This window comes from Gouania willdenowi, chromosome 1 (assembly GCF_900634775.1).
Source record: "Gouania willdenowi chromosome 1, fGouWil2.1, whole genome shotgun sequence".
NCBI lineage: Eukaryota > Metazoa > Chordata > Actinopteri > Blenniiformes > Gobiesocidae > Gouania > Gouania willdenowi.
The window spans coordinates 14,123,935-14,141,431 of NC_041044.1; the positions used below are offsets into that span (position 1 = coordinate 14,123,935).

Consider the following 17,497-nt stretch of genomic DNA (forward strand, 5'->3'; position numbering starts at 1 on the left):
ATTGAATTTGATGTCAATTTAATTTCATTCATTTAGTTTTTTCCTGACCATCACGTGCAACTTTCTGTGTGCTGAACGGATAAATACAATAAATATATACAAAGGATTTTCCTTTCTCTGGCCATTAACAGTCAGATGCTGCAGACAAGTTTTCATTTTAATATGAAATATAATAAACAAACAAACTGTATACTTGTAGTTATTTTAAACTCCCTCTTTCTATTGTAGCTTAAAACAAATATTAAAGATTACCAAACAGTCAACCACTCAACAATGTTTTTGGCTCAAAGATAAGACTCAATGCACTGCTTCATGAATGCAACTATCAAGATTCCTACGATAAAGAGCCTCAGATTTCCTGAGTGGAGACTTGGGAAGGAGCTGCTAATAGATTACATACATTCACTTTAAATCAACTAGATCTTCAGTCACTAAACTAAAAGAGTAAATCATAGATAACATTTAAAGGTAAACATTCTAGTTCCAAAGAGAGCTACAGAAAAGGACAACAGATTTCCATATTAAAGTTTTAATGCTTATGAATCATCGTGATTTACTGTTTATATTTTTAACAAAACTTTAATTGTTGTTAGGCTTCATATATTAAGCTTATCAGGTCTTGTGGATCTTTGTGATTTTTGAAAAATATAATAGTCTTTATTGTATCTTTCATTTTTTTTTTTTTACATATCATCAGAGGTGGACAAAGTACTCACCTTTATTACTTAAGTGAAAGTCCTTGTCAAAAACTACTCCAATAAAAGTAAATGTAGCTCAGTCAAAAAATACTTAAGTGAAAGTACTGAAGTATTTGCATAAAAAACTTAAGTGTTGAAAATAATACTTAAGTATTATAGCTCCACATCTCAGAATTCTGACTTTAATCTAAAAAATTCTGACTTTTGTTTAACAGTGGGTCACTCTGGCACTGATTGCATTGCTGCCTCTCAGTGCAGGGATTATGGGTTCAAGTCCCGCTGGTGGCCCCAACTTGTCTCTGTCAAGCCCTGCAATAGATTGGCGTTCTATCGAGAAGGGTTTACGTTGCCTTATACACCCTAAGTCTGCTGGGATAGGCTCCAGCATCTTGCGACCTTGTACAGGAAAAAACTGGTAAAGAAGACAAGACAAGTCTTAATAGTCTGACTATAACTCAGTGTTCTGGCTTAATTGGATTTAATTCTGGCTTAAATTAAAATAAATAAATAAAATCCAATTAATTTACATTTGACCTGCACCTCCCCCAGTTTGGAGCCTTTCAAGCTGCAGTCTCCAGCTCCCTACACAATAAATTGTGTAACACAGAACCAATTTTAGGTTGAATATAACCCTACTGGTTCTGCTCCAAACCCACAGTCTCTTGCAGTCAGTGTTATAGACAGCACTATGACTGTTCTGTTCGGTTCATGGTTTGGACCGAGGCCCCGAAACGCTAACCTTTCCTGCAAGATGGATTTTCCCGATGTTCACAAACACCAGAATCCAGATGTGGAGAACTCGAGTTAGAGAGAGGGCTACACATCAATTTGGCTCTTGCCAGGTTACAAAAAGGCTCCTCACTAGATGTTGGTTGGTTGCCTTAGTTTGGCAGTTATTGATGTCTGTTATCTTCTGTTTCTTTTGGTAGGATGGGCTCCAGCAGACCCTGAAAAAAGGAGAAAGTGGGTTGGAAAATAAATGGACAATAGAGAATAGAGTAGCCATCTGGATAGTTGTGTCTTTTTTATTTTGTGCACATTGTCCCATCCTTTGGAGGTTTCTAGGATGTCCATCATAATAGTCCTGCTCGTTGGAAGATTTGATCATTTTTGATCTTGTCCAGCAATGTGAGGTTCATGTTTTGCAAAAGATGACTCATTGTATAGGGATGAAGTCTTGCACACTTTACATTTTACTTGTTCTTCCACAGTCTGCTCTTTGGTCTCCAAAAAGATGTGTTTTCTCTACTCGTATACAAGTTCTTTGTCGAGGTACTTTAAAAAGTCTTTGCACCGTGACCTCACTGCATCACCTTTGATGCTGATGGTATGGTTGAGGCTCTGGCAGGTATTAGGCAGGTCCATAGAGACACTCTGTTTTATGTTTATCTTTGGACTGGAATGAGCTACACTTTGGGCAGAGCTTACCATATTAGTTCTTTCCATCTTCTGAACTGTGGATCATCTGCAAAGAGCATCTCACACACAAGGAACTATATTGTTTTTTTCTTTGCTTTAAATTGGGCCACATTCAAAAGGTCAGCATTATATCTACGTTGGTCAACTTGAAGCATTGCAGATACAGTGAGAACAGTGATAGTGTGAGCACAAACCCACACAGTTGTCAAAAAACACAAACACTGCCACCTAAGCCATAAACAGAGATTTAAACTATTGGCCTCTCAACTTTTCATCAAAAACATAACTTTGGCGCATTTATACACTACTGATAAAAACAATGCAAAACATGAATTCAGAAAACCAATAGTAAACAAATACTCATCCATACATCTTCTACCGCTTATCCGGGTCGGGTCGCGGGGGCAGCATCCTGAGCAGCAAGGCCAAGACTTCCCTCTCCCCGACCACTTCGTCCAGCTCTTCCTTTGGGATCCCGAGGTGTTCCCAGGCCAGCCAAGAGACAAAGTCTCTCCAGCGTGTGGGTCTTCCTCGGTGTCGCCTACCGGAGAGACGTCCCCTGAACATCTCACCCAGGAGGTGTCTGGCGGCATCCTAATCAGGTGTCCCAGCTACCTCATCTGGCTCTTCTCAATGTGGAGGAGTAGCGGCTCTACTCCGAGCCCCTCCCTGATGACTGAGCTTCTCTTCCTATCTCTAAGGGAAAGCCCATAGCCACCCTATGGAGGAAACTCAATTTGGCCGCATGTACCAGCGATCTTGTTCTTTTGGTCATGACCCAAGGCTCATGACCATGGGTGAGGTCGGAACTTAGATCGACCGCTAAATCAAGAGCTTTGCCTTTTGGCTTCGCTCCCTCTACACCATGATGGATTGATGCAGACTCTGCATCACTGCAGACGCTGCACCAATCTGCCTGTCAATCTCCGCTCCATCCTTCCCTCACATGTAAACAACAAGAACCCAAGGTACTTGAACTCCTCCACTTAGGGAAGGATCTCATCTCCAAGACACTCCACCTTTTTCTGTTAGAGAACCATGCACTGAGATTTAGGCTTAAAACTACTACATTGTGGAAACAAACATTAGCTTGTTTGTGCTTTGGAAAAGTAATGACACTGAATTTCAAAACATTTTCAGTTACCAACTTGTGACCTAAATATCATTCATCAGCGACCCAATTTGTTTCCGACCGATAGTTTTGGAATTAGTTCTCCATCCTCCTTAGAATGTAAAAATGTGTCTTGAAGTTGTTTTTGTATAATAGTATACATACGGTACATGCACTCACTGTAGTGGAAAAAAGGATTTCATACTAATCAATGGTTGAAATCATTACAACTGAAACACAAAGGGAATATAAATGAGCATAGTGCATGTCAGTTCTCTGTAATGGCCATGCTTTAATTCTAAAGTGTTAAAGTGATTATTTGGCTTGGTTTTGCCTATTTGTATAGTGAAATCCATTGTTTCACTCTCACCAAGCTTTTCTAATCTCCCACTCCATGTGACATGTTAGCCTTGACATTGTTGAAGAAGTTTTCTTTTATTTGAGGAAGGAAAGAATCTGGCACTCTGTGCTGATGAAGTGCTTCAGGCCTTTTATTTCTGTCAAAGCCATGTTTGCTTTCTCCACTTCTGTCCACAGACTCTGGAAAACCTTCATCAGTTCTTCAACAAGGGCAGTTTTAAATGAAGGTTCTGGTGGGGGTTCTTATTTACATCTGATAAAGGCTATATAATATAATTTGTACAGAATCCATGTGTGTGGGATTAACAAATCAAATGAGTGTGTATTACAAGGAAGATGATACAAATAAACAGTAGGATTTTTTCCCTCATTTGTTATACTTTTCTTAATTTCTTCCTCCTTAGAAACCATCTTCTACTCCTGTTGCAAACTGTTGTCATCAAACTATTCGTGTCATAGAGCTCTTGATGCCCCTAATCCAAGTATGTCAAACATACGACCTGTGGGCCACAACCTACCCACCAGGGCATCGATTCCATTTCATGGGTATTTGTACAAATAAAAATAAAAATAAATAAATCTGTGCCATTATTAGCAACTAGTATTTCTGATTTGTGCACATTATAACAGATGTAACACAGAACAGTCACAAAACTGGACAGCAGATGGCAGCATAACACCACCGATGCACAAAGCCTGTCCAACCTAAAATATTGTATTCAATCATTAAAGGCAGGTGAGATTCCCCATTAATGTTGAAATGTTTGTAAATGGAAAAAAGTTATTTTGTAATTATTATTATAGAGCAATATACTACATTGCTCTGTTCCAAATACTAGTGGTTAATTTGTGCTTTTGTAGATATACTGTGAAAATTTCATATTGATATGTATTATTTTGTAAAACAGTGGAATCAATGTGAATATTTATAGAATGAATTATTACTTATTTGCAAGAGAAGTAAAAAAGGGAAATATCAAAATGTCATGTTTTTTTTTTTTAGTAATAATGTCATAATTTCACTAGTCCAACCCACTTAAAATCAAGTTAGTGTATGTCATTTCAGGAATAAAGAGTGTCACCCGTCCCAAACAATGTTGCACAGAAGTCTCCTTTCATCAGTTCTGCTCCATACAAGAAGATACTGAGTACATAAAGATGGCCTTGCGTTCACTGCAATTAATGCTATGTTAAAGGCTTTTACTTTATAGGGTTTATTTGTTCTAAAAACTTCCAATTCTGAAAACTTTGTGAACAAAATAATACTTAAAGCTGCAGTTTGTAGAATCGTGAGACGCTACACACTCCCCCCCCTCTTCTCCTCAACAAAACTTACTGATCTTCTTGTCAACGCTAGCGTGAATGCGCACAACTGTGGAACTTTTAATGACTTTTTCACCTTAATAAATCCTTCTCATAGTCCCACTGAGGGTAATTAAAGTTCTCTGGCCAGAAAATCACACTTGCACCTTTCCCTGCCTCTGACCAACATGTACTGCTTTACGACAGCCCAATACACACTAAAGTTGCGTTTACATGAACGTGACTGTAGCGACTGCAGTCACTTCAATCGCCCGGGATGAGTCGCTTGAACACAGTGGTACTTTTTGGTCACTTCATCGCTCCAGTGACATCATTATCATGGAACAATTGTGTGTGTGTGTGTCTGCGCTGCAGGGTAACAGGGGAGACAACTGGGTGATCACTTCACTCACCATAAAGGGCACACCCTGGACCTGATCTTCTCACTTGGTTTGAAGGTGGAAAACGTGAGTGTCGAAGACGTCTACCTAAGCGATCACAGTGGTGTCTTCTTTAACATGGTGGTCCATCCTGAGCCCCGTCCTCTACCCGTGAAAGTAGAGAGGAGGATTATTACAGAGTCAACAGCAGATAGATTCTGTATTAGTTTTGATCCCTCTGTTTTTATTGACTGCACTGAAACCAATGAATTCCTGCATTGTTTTAATAGTCACTGTGCTATTATCCTGGATCAAGTGGCCCCTTTTAAAACTAGTAACACGGCTTGTCGACAGTCGTCTCCCTGGATTAACGACAAGATTATGACTCTGCGGAGATCGTGCCGTAAAACCGAGCGCCTTTGGCACTCCTCCAGGCTGGAGGTCCATAGGCTCCATTTAAAGGAACTGGTCGCCTCCTTAAATGGACAAATCGAGGAGGCTAGATCTAATTACTTTCGCCAGCTGATAGCCTCTAATAAGAGAAACCCAAAGATGCTATTTGATACAATAAGCACTATTGTCTCGCCTACCGTAACCGCTGTCACCGCACAGTGCAGGGCTGGTTGCAATGAGTTTCTCAACTTTTTTATTGATAAGGTCAGAGAAATAAAAGATAATATTTCTTCTCCTCCTTCCGGCAGTCAAGTCTGTGTTGACCCCCCTCCTCATGTTTGGTCATCCTTTAAGTCCGTCACTCAAGTGGATGTCCTCTCCTCCATAAAAAGCATGAAAATGTCATCGTGTCGTCTTGACGTTGTCCCGGCTAGACTTTTTATCAACGTTTTAGAATCAATCGGTCCATTGATCACTAAAATGTTCAACATTTCACTCTCGGCTGGTGTGTTCCCGTGTTCCCTTAAACATGCTGTGGTGGAACCCCAACTGAAAAAACCCAGCTTGGACCCATCAGAACTTCAGAATTTCAGGCCAATTTCCAAGATCCCGTTCCTGGCTAAAGTTCTAGAAACGCTAGCCTGTAAACAACTGACATCATTCTTGGAGAGCAACAACACATTTGATACTTTCCAGTCCGGCTTCAGAAAGTTTCACTCCACTGAGACAGCACTGCTGAAAGTGTCAAGTGACATCATGATGGCTGCAGACTCTGAAAAATGTTCCGTCCTGGTCCTGTTGGACCTGTCTTCTGCCTTTGACACGGTGGATCATCATATCCTGGTTGGCAGACTGCGGGATGTGGTTGGCTTGTCGGGCCCTGTGTTGGAGTGGTTCAGATCGTACCTGACCGGTAGAACATTCTCTGTGTACCACAACAACGAAACGTTGTGGGGTGTACCTCAGGGCTCGGTCCTTGGGCCGCTTTTGTTCCTGATTTATTTACTCCCTCTCGGTGAGCTGATCCAGCAGTGCCCTGATGTCTCCTATCACCTATACGCAGATGATCTCCAGCTGTACTGCAGTTTTAAGCCCTCCGAACCCCAAAACGTGCTTTCCCTCACAAACTGTCTGGTAAAGGTAAAACAATGGCTGAATGAAAATAGCCTCCAACTGAACTCCAGTAAAACGGAAACCCTAGTCGTTGCCCCGGACATTATTGCTCCTCTCATCAAACAGCACCTTGGCGCCCTAAGTAGCACTGTTAAAAGTTCTATAAGGAACCTTGGAGTAATTTTTGATGAAGGGATGTCCCTAGAACGTCACTCTAAGCAGCTCATCAGGAACTGTTTCTTCCACCTGAGAAACATCTCAAAGCTGAGACACATAGTCTCTGGTCCTGAGCTTGAGATGGTCATCCACGCGTTTGTTTCCTCACGGTTGGACTATTGTAACAGTCTGTTTACATGCCTTAGCAAAAAGGATCTGGCTCGTCTTCAAGTGGTACATTGGCTCCCTGTCATCTACAGGATGAATTTTAAAATCCTTGTGCTGACTTTCAGGGCCCTTCATGGCCAGGCGCCTGAGTACATTGAGGGTCTGATCCAGCCCTATGTTTCAAACAGGAGCTTGAGGTCTTCTTCTCAAAACCTGCTGATGGTCCCCCGCACCCGCTTTAAAACACGAGGTGATCGCTCTTTTAAGGCGGTAGCTCCTCGTCTCTGGAAGGCTCTTCCACACACTCTGCGGATGCTGGACTCTGTGGATGTTTTTAAAAGTCATCTAAAGACTCACTTTTTTATGGAGGCTTTCTTGACACTCCTGTTTGTGAATGGACTCTTTCATACATTGTAGCATCATTGTAGTGGACTTTTATATGCATTGCGCCCTTTTTAAACTGTAAATTGTGAAGCACTTTGTGACCCTGGTCTGAAAAAAGCGCTATATAAATAAACTTTACTTACTTACTTACTTAAAGTGCCGCTTTCACGGTATAAATGGTCAACTGACAGAGTTACTAAAGGATGAGTTAACTCAGAATGTAGGCTTATTCAAGAAATTGACCACTTTAATTTTGCCCTGGTACGTTTAGGAAGCCTCCCTTTAGGGAGAGCGCTAAGCGCAATTCACTTAGTTCTGCTTTAATAGAGACTATCTTGTGTTATTGGATAGTTTTCTGATGTTTTAGAGACATGAAAGCACCAATCACTCACTGCTGTGAGGACAGTAGAGGTCAGAGCCACTGCCGCTCCTCAAAAGCAGCCGAGCTGCAGTGAGCTCAGCTGATCAGAGCAGACATACTTCACATCCACACTGTAGATGAATTGTGTTTGTTCTCTCCACCTTAGATAATGTTTCTCTTAGGTTTACAAGTGATTCATCCCATCTGTTATCACTCTCTCTCTGACTCGCGATGTGGGGCAGACTGTGCAAGGACTAAAAGCGGATCGCACATAGTCTGTTCTTCCCGAACACGTTTAGACTTAGCCTTTAGACTGTGGCTTCTCCACCTCGGTCTTCCTTTTTCCTATTGCTTTGCCTTGTAACTGCTGTGCCAAAAGCCGCGTTAGAGACGTCTGCTGGAAAATCAGTCATGGGACTGTCCCTATTCTCAGATTGTGAACACGCATAGACTTTTGACGAGATCTCTGATTGGCTGAAGTCCAGCGTCACGTCCACTCAGAACACCTTGGATTACAATATGTTCAAAGATGATTATGAATTTTAGACCAAATGACACAAAAACAAACTTACATACTGCAGCTTTAATGGTTGTTGTTGCAAAAAAAAAAGAATTTTTGACCCGCTTCACCTTTGTTTTTAAAACTATAATAATAATAATAATAATTTTAAAGTACTTACCAATATGCCATCAAGTCACATGACTTACCCCTGAAAGATACCAATGTCTTCTTTAGATCACTACAAGATTCAATGTAGTTGCTTGAAAGACTGAAACTTTTAGTCTAAAAGGATAGTTAGGACTAGGAGAATCAATAAGCCAATCCCAGGAGGCTATACAAAAAGCCTTTTCTCTGACATTCTATCCACAAAAGGATTAGGCAGAACTCAAAATGACCACACAGGGGCACTAAGTGACCACCTAAGAAAAAAAAAGCAAAAACCTGATTTTTTTAAAAAATATATTTGTACAGGTGTCCAATACGTGTTGTCTTTAGATGCAGAGAGGTTTTTGAAACCAGATAAACAATGACACAAAATGACAAGCCATAATTTAGTCAAACGTGTCTTTTACATAATAAAATCATCACTTCTTGTAAATAGAAAATCGTATTTTGATAAAAGGATTAATAAATAGAATACTTTACTTATTAATGTTAATCATTAAGTGATGAATTAGTACACAGTACTAATCTTTTGCTTTAAAAGCTCATTTTATTCAGAAAAAAAAAATCTTCTGTATAAAATATGCATTAATGTGGATGGGGCACAGTGTTTTTTCAAGTAGTCACAGATTATAAATAGACAATTAAAAAAAAGAACACAATTACATCAGATATAAGATATAAAACTTCTTGATACGTTACAAGCCTGAGAATCCTTCACTGAAGGATAAAATATATCAAGGAAGTAATTTAAAAACAAGTCCAAGTTCTATCATCAAAGGTGTTTTCTGATTTTTAAGAAATTATTAGTCAACATTAATATTTAAAACTTCAAAGGGCTTAGATGTGGTGAGTTTACATAGCAATGTGTGTGTGCGTGTGTCATGGTGAGGGGAGGTAGTTTTCTTCACATCCATTGGAATGGTAGTGAATCCAGTTTAGCCCTGGCCTTTGCTATAACATGGTAATTTCACTGGGTGGTAGAGCCAGCCTTTTCTCCTGCACAGACAACATGTTTTCCACCTGCATGGCGATGACTCGACACAGCTCCAGGCCCTATACACACACACACACACACACACACACACACACACACACACACACACACACACACACACACACACACACACACACACACACACACACACACACACACACACACAGACGCCATTAGCAGTGAGACTGTGTGAAAATGACTCCCTGCTCCCTGTGTAATACCTGCTCCAGCTGCAGCTGAAGCACCCGTTGCTCAGTCACGTCTCCGAAGGTGAGATCAACATATGGGTAACTGGTCCCAGCAGTGGGTCTCTGGGTACGGCTGGACTGCACCTCCACCAGAGGGATCACCGCCATCAGCTCCTGTGGCAGCAAAGACAACAGCGTTTGTTCCTGTGCTGAGTCATGCACATGCAGTGGTAATGTGTGTGTAAGAGTGTGTGGGCCGTCCGTACGTGTGTATTCTTGTGCAGGAAATGAAGGCCATGTTGATTGACAGCAACAATACAAGGAGCAAAGAAAGTAGTGGAACTGCTGCTGTGAATGTAGAAGAATGAGGAGCCGAACATGGGGAAGGAACTGACCAGGCCTGCACAAAACCAGAAAAATTCATTTCATGAAAATATGTGTCTAAATTAAATATTAGAATAAGCTTTTGACTTAGCTTATTTATAGACCTAATACATGAGAGCTGATTTTAAATATCTGACAAAGACCTAAAGCCTTTTTGAGTCATTCCAGTCAAAAACTAATAAACAAAAAATGATTATAAGACACAGAGTCAAGCTACAATAGCCTTATGTAACGGATTTTTGGAAACACTTTACTTGAAGTTTTATACTTAAAGGTTGACATTACACTGTCATTACTATGACATGACACGTGTCATGAAGGCTGCCATTAAGTGCCGTTCGTTATCCTAAGCCTAACCCTTTGTAACCCTAACCCCTAACCCTACCTAACCTCTAACCCCAAACTCTTACTGTAACCCTAACCCTTTGTAACCCTAACCCCTAACCCTACCTAACCTCTAACCCCAAACTCTAACTGTAACCCAAACCCCTAACCCTACCTAACCGTATCCCCAGTCTTTAACTGTAACCCTAACCCCTTACCTTACCTAACCCCACTAGATCCTCCACCTAACCCAAAAAATGCCAACAGCTCAAAAGGTGTCATAATTTAGCAAACAACACTTAAGTACAGCCTTCATGACACCTTATTCATGCTAATGACAGATAATGACAGCGTAATGTCAGCCTTATGTATAAGTGGTACCGGATTTTCAATAATGGCGAGTGGTGAAATAGCCTCAAAGTTGTGGTCCAAAATAAAAATGAATAAGTAGCATGAAGAAAAATGGTTTTATATCCCAAGAAAGAGCAATCTTTATACAATATTAAAACAGATCAGATATTATTCTTACATTCCCACATGTCACCCAAAAACCAAAGTATATATCTGACTAATATTAGTGGTTTGAACAGTCTATGTTCATAGCTCAAAGCTGATCAAACTACAGGGTGCTGTGGCATATGCAAAGTTATTTACTGAAGGCACAAACATGTTTGAGCCTCAAACATCGACAAACGTTTTTCCAAATTTTGATAAAAGTAGGTAGAGCTGTATTAGTATACCAAATTTCAGTTTCCTATGTGGTGTAGTTACTGAGATATTGGAAGCTGAAAATAGAGGAAAAATAAGGACGAGCAAAAGTCAACACATACACAACTCACTAAATTGTCCATATCTCAGAAAGTATTCATCCCATCAAACTAAAAATGTACAGTGTGTTTATTGAATTGTTATGGAACAATTAGTAAACATTTCAGAATTTTTTTAAACCAAAGTGTGTGGGATGTCCCACATTTTTTTTTGTTTTTTAGATTTTCCAATTGCTGACTTGCACAAATCACATCTGAGATGCTCAAACCTGCTCATCGTGATGGGAACAATGGGAGGACGCTGGAGGATACTGAGGATGATACCTCACCTTAGAGCTAAACATCAATATGACTGTCCAGCGTATGAGGGAACATTGTTAGCCACCACCTCACTGAGCAGCCCCACACTGAGGCAGCATTCTTTTTTAAAATACATTTAGAAATAAATACAGTATGTATTGAGGATACACATTTGTAATATCTCTTGTTGCCTTGGAATCAATGTTAAACGCAGACCAATGACCAAATGCCTTTTTAACAAGAACTAACAGAAGTGTTTTGGTAGATTTACAACACTGGTTAAACAACATTTGTTGAGTTGAAAATGATTTAATCTCACCCAGAAACTGAGCCCTGGCCTGGTGAGGATTCAGGGACTGTACTTGCTGCATGTGCTGCGTCACCATGGTAACCCACAGCTGGGGAGGCTGCTTTTTGAACAGAGGTGCAGCGATGTACTCCGATAAGTCGTGTCTGGAGGAAACAGAGACGGTTTACTTAGTGTCAGATAAACTGGAGCCAGACTCAGTCAGTGCTTTTCAACATTTTGCAGAATGATTTTTACACAACACACTGAGCACAGTGCTCAATGTGTGTGTGTGTGTGTGTGTGTGTGTGTGTGTGTGTGTGTGTGTGTCTGTGTCTGCAGAAAGAGACAGATAAAGATAAAGGACAACATTGTGAAAGAGTTGAAGCACAAACAAAAAATACATTAATGTCTCTAACACAACAACCTAATACTAATCTGGCTCGATATTTACAGTAAATATGTAAAATATTTGTAAAGGGAAACATATATTTGCGCTTCATAATCTTTTTTTTTAATTAAATTTTTTTTTTTACATGTTTTCATTTAATTCTAATTATTTGAGAGGCTTTTGTATATATTTATGTGATTCATATTTAATATGTCCTCTTTCCTTTTTCTATTCACTCCATGTTTTCTCACATGCTGGGGATATGTAGGATGTCCTTGGCTTTGTGCTGCAGAGCTGCCAGTTTGGAGATCTGCTGAAACTGTTGATCGCTCACTTTCCCATGTGGAAGAACATTCAGCAGACCTTTCCGGTAGTCCGGGAGCATCTAAATGTTCCCACAGTGACAGATTTAGACACACGTGCACAAACCAGACACGTGGATACATGGAGCCTGGCTCACCTGGTTATAGTGCATGGCCACGCATAGCTCATTGTCAAATTTGAGCGGCTGACTCCACACAACTCGTCTGAACCAGAAGCTGTAGTTGGCGTCGGCTGACTCGGCCTCTGTTGCTACGTCCAGGATGTACTCGTGTTTGTTCAACGGACGCACACTCTGACCTTAACAAAACAAATACACAGAGTCGCACACGTAAGAACCTGAAGGGGCTGGATGTTGGCCTTCAGCAGAGATACATAAACAGAGGTGAAAGTAACAGATTACAGGCACTCAAGTTACTGTAACTGAGTTGCTTTTATGGGTACTTGTACTTCTTTGAGTCTATTTCTAACAAAGTAATTTTACTTGTACTTAGGTACGTTTTAAATGAAGTAATTTGTTACATTTCTACACTCAACTGTTACTGAGTAAATTATTACTTTTTGTTTTAAAATGATCAACAATCAAAAGCATCCCATCATAGCTGACCAACCACATTAAACGTAATGCATGGCACCAAACCAGCATTGAATGCTGGTTATTTTCTCACTTTTAGAGTTCATAAATGTAGCTATACTTAGAGTCTCATCATTTTTTATTTTTAATTGAATTCATTGGTGTTATTTTATTTTTAAAAAGAATTGTATATTTTGACAAACCCTTTTTGTCTTTGTGGAAAACAATTTAGTTCCAATTGTGCAAGATTTTCCTTTTTAAGTTTATACATGAGATGTTTACTGTATGCAAGGGAACCGTGGCAAGATTTATGACCAAAAATGAACATGGAGGGTGAAAGTAACTAGTAACTTTTACTTTGAGTACTATTTAATTGAGCTACTTTTCACTTGTACTTGTGTAGAACGTCATGTTGTGTTTTACATCCTGCTGAGTCTGACGACTATTATTTTAAAGCCTGAGGCCGTGTCATTTGATGGCGTTTGGTTTGACGGAGGCTTTGCAGAGACATGAGTCCGTTTGGTCTGACTAATGACACTGCACTCTGAGACCTGAGGATGTCCTAAAATGTACACCGTACATGTTTGATGGAGCAGGGAGTCAGGAGGAGCTGGTTTGGACATGTATGGTGTTCTCTGGTCATGTCACAGTCTATCGTCAGTGATCTATGGTATGGGCGATGTTACAGTGGTTAGCATGTCTGCCTCACAGCAGGACAATCCTGGGTTAAATCCATTTGAGACCTTTCTGTGTGGAGTGTGCATGTCCTTCTCATGCATTCATGCTTTTTTCTCAAGGAAGGCCGACTTCCTCTTACGATCCCAAAACATGTATGTAAGGATGGAATATCTGATTATTGCACATCTGAGCATGTGAGTGGTTTTCTGTCTATTGGTGTTTGCCCTGCAATTGACTAGTGCCAGTGAACACATGGACTTGGCACCTGCCCACGCTGCCAAAGGTACCAAAAGCTGGTTCAATGACCATGGTGTTACTGTGCTTGATTGGCCAGCAAACTGGCCTGACCTGAACCCCATAGAGAATCTATGGGCTATTGTCAAGAGGAAGGTGAGAGACACCAGACCCAACAATGCAGATGACCTGAAGGCTGTTGTCAAAGCAACCTGGACTTCCATTACACCTAAGAAACCCATAATTCAAACGTGACTCAGTTTAAAAGAACTAATGAATCATAAGCATATTGGAATTGTAAGTGGAACAAATGTGTGCAAATGTTTTAGATTTTGTCTTACGTCAACAATGCTGTGTTGTCTTTATTGGCTGTAATGTATTTATCTTGTGTCAGAAACTCTGTACCTGACCTGTCCTTACACAGAACAGAGTCAAACCCACATACCGGTACATGCGTGCTTGAAAATGTCACGCTAGCGTTTGTGTAGCCTGGCGCTGCGTGACCCGCTGTGCTTCAGAAGAGAACAGCTGTTGTCATGTAGAGACACTCCACCGCCAAGCATTTATTCTCCAGTTCACAAAAAAGGGCAGATATTATAACAGCTCATGTCTTTTAAAGGCACCAGTGTGCACGTTGTGAGTCAACAGGTAAGTGCCTCAATTGTCATCAATTACAGAAGAAATAAAAAAAACAAAACGTTTGCTTTATAAACATCATGAAAGTGAAGATGGTGAAACTGGAAGCCTCCATATGCACTTCTCTCCAAAAATGTTAGCACAGAAAGTCTGTTTATATTTACTGCACACTGAAAATATTATTTTTGATATGACAAGAAAAACATTATATAGATAGAGGATGTATAAGAGACGCCTGTTATCCAAAGCAAATGCACAAAATAAATCTAAAAAATACACAAAATGACCACAAAAATGACTCCAAAAACACACAAAATGGCAACAAAAACAGGTAAAATGATTCTAAACACTACAATAAAAATACACAAAATGGCTCCAAACAACATAAATAATAGAAAAATACACAAAACAACAACAAAATACACAAAATGACTTTAAAAACAAAGAAAACATTGACAAGAATATATAAAATTGAAATAACCCCCCCCCCCCCCCCCCCCCCGTAAAATGACAAAAAAAAACCCAACAAAACCCTTTGTTCTTTTCCGTATTAAAGGGGAGGTATGATGAAAAAAATTACTTTATAATGGTTTTGCTACAGTGATATACAGTACATCCCTTTAGCCTCATTCACTGTAATGTGCAGTTTTTTGGCTGAAAACAATAACAAGAGGGTGTGCATAGCAAAAGATAATCGCTAGTGCTCAGCTGTTGTGCATGGAGTCAGAGTCTACAGACACGCCTAGTCATGAATATGCATAAGTAGGCTGCGAATCAGCCCGTTTTGAAAATTGCTCTGAAAGTGGCTTTGGGGAAAAAAAATCTCAAATACCATGTTGTTGGGGTTCTTAGAACAAATGGAGATGGGTGAAAAATAGCATCATACTGGACCTTTAATGCTGAGATTGTTCATTATTCTAAAATGCTGACATGAATGTTGCTAATGTGACTCTCAGATCTGACTATGACATTTTTGCACCCCCCACTGTGATAAAAGTTGGCCATCTTTGCACGAGATGAAAGCATTGATTGTAATGAAACACCACATTTTTCTGAAAAAAAAAATACAATAACCTTGTATTTTGTGGTAAATCCTTTGGTTGAAATAACTGCGTAACACCTGTGACCCTTTGACTTTATAAACGATTTGCATTTTTATTTTCTAATGCTTCTCTAGGCTATAGCTGCAGCTCCTGGTTTTGTGTTTCTTCATTCAGTCTCCTCTCTAGCAGATGAAATTCATGCTCAAAAGGGTTTAACTCGGGGGATTGACTTGGCCAGTCTAAACCGTTCTCGGCTCAGATGAACTCTGGTGGTTTTGCTGCCGTATTTACGGTCATTTTCTTACTGCATGATGACAGATTTCCCAATCCAATTTTTTCTTTTTCTTGCATATTTGTTTAAATTGGCCGACAAGATGGTTCTCTAAGACCTGAGGTCATTTCGCTGTTGCCATCATGTGTTACATCATCAATATAAACATTGCAAGTCCAAGCCCTGTCTTCTACAAATGAGCATTTGTGTTTACATCAATGAGCTGCTTTGTTAATTAAAAATCTCCATCATAGTCACAAGTAAAAAAATACTGATGCACAATGTTTTATACATTTTATTGATGTACAACTGAATAACACTGTGTGGTGTTTCCTAAACTAACATAACATATAGATTTGTGTTTAATAAACCTAAATAAAACCAAGGACAGCGGCCAAGGTTCCACCGCTGACCAGACGGCAAGAGTACCAGGGAAATGCCTCACACCAGCGCATGAACGGCCGACAGCTGGCCCCACAAGAAGAAGCCCCCAGCCACAGGACAGAGACAGACACCATGCGGCCGATAGCACCCTCAGGATAGCAAGCACTATGAACTTGAAATGAATGCATCTCAGCCTCCTCAGAAGAGAGCCACAGAGGAACCAGCCAGTCTAAAACAGCCTGCTGCTGCTCCACTAACGTTAAGGGAACCAAAGGATGCTAAACATCCTGGTTCAGATTCCAAACATGCAGGGGCACCCACAATGGATACAAAGGACCACAAACAAAAGGTATGACTCTCACTGGAGAAGAACCTACAGGAAGCACAAACCAATTCCAGGCTTCAAAGCCATAAAGGAGATATTAGCAGGCTCAAATTGAATTACATCAGAATTTCTATGCTCAGAGGAAGAATGAGTGGGTGGCAGAGAAGGATGCTTTGCTGTATGAGTTTCATCAGATGAACAACCGGCTTCAGCATCAGGACCAATCTTTTGGTCAGCAGCGAGCTGCGGCTATGAAGATCATTCGTGACAAAGATTTTGATTTAAAAAGGAAGAATAGTCTCAAAGATTAAAGTTTACAGACAATTACAAAAATGGGGAACACGCTCAAGAAGGTGGAGAACAACTTAAAAACCAAGACAGATCAGAGGAACCATCCAGTGGAGGAGAAGGCTGAAGCTTTGAAAGTAATCAAGGCTATAGAGGAAGTGGGCTGGCATAAATACAGCCAATCACAAAAACAACTGACCCTGCTACTGACCACTCTGGATGAAGCAGAGACAAAACTTCAAGCCCAAAATCTGCAAATGGAAAAGGAGCGGTCTGAGCAGGCGAAGACCATTTCCACCCTGATGGCCACCCTCGCTCAAACACAGGAAGCCTTAAAGAAGGCACGAGCCAATGGCAGCCAGCAGGAGGACATTCTCTACGGGCACAAACACAACCCAGGAGGAGAAGGTACCTCCAAAGACAAAATCACTATGGAAACGCTTCAAGTGCTGGTTGAAGAGTTAAATTCAACCAGCACACGTTAAGTCGCAAAACAACATACCAGCACAAATCGAAAGAGTTTCACCTTTCAGTAAGTAATATTTCCAGTGTGTGCGTGCTGCGGGTCAGTGAGGTGAACCCTCAGCCTTCCTACAA

The 17,497-nt window shown here is 40.4% G+C and overlaps 1 protein-coding gene across 9 annotated transcripts in view; it reads right to left on the reverse strand.

The window, feature by feature from the left end:
* Positions 1-9,110: 9,110 nt before the first annotated feature.
* myo15ab (myosin XVAb) overlaps positions 9,111-17,497 on the reverse strand; it is a 97,747-nt gene continuing 89,360 nt past the window's right edge. For all 9 annotated transcript variants that reach the window (XM_028447424.1, XM_028447493.1, XM_028447442.1 and 6 more), the window contains 6 exons: positions 12,607-12,767; positions 12,398-12,531; positions 11,789-11,922; positions 9,961-10,094; positions 9,728-9,868; positions 9,111-9,565 (listed from right to left, as the gene is read on the reverse strand). In XM_028447424.1, coding sequence (XP_028303225.1) covers positions 9,464-9,565; positions 9,728-9,868; positions 9,961-10,094; positions 11,789-11,922; positions 12,398-12,531; positions 12,607-12,767 — 806 coding nt within the window. In that variant the 3' untranslated portion in view covers positions 9,111-9,463. The remainder of the gene's footprint in view (positions 9,566-9,727; positions 9,869-9,960; positions 10,095-11,788; positions 11,923-12,397; positions 12,532-12,606; positions 12,768-17,497) is intronic.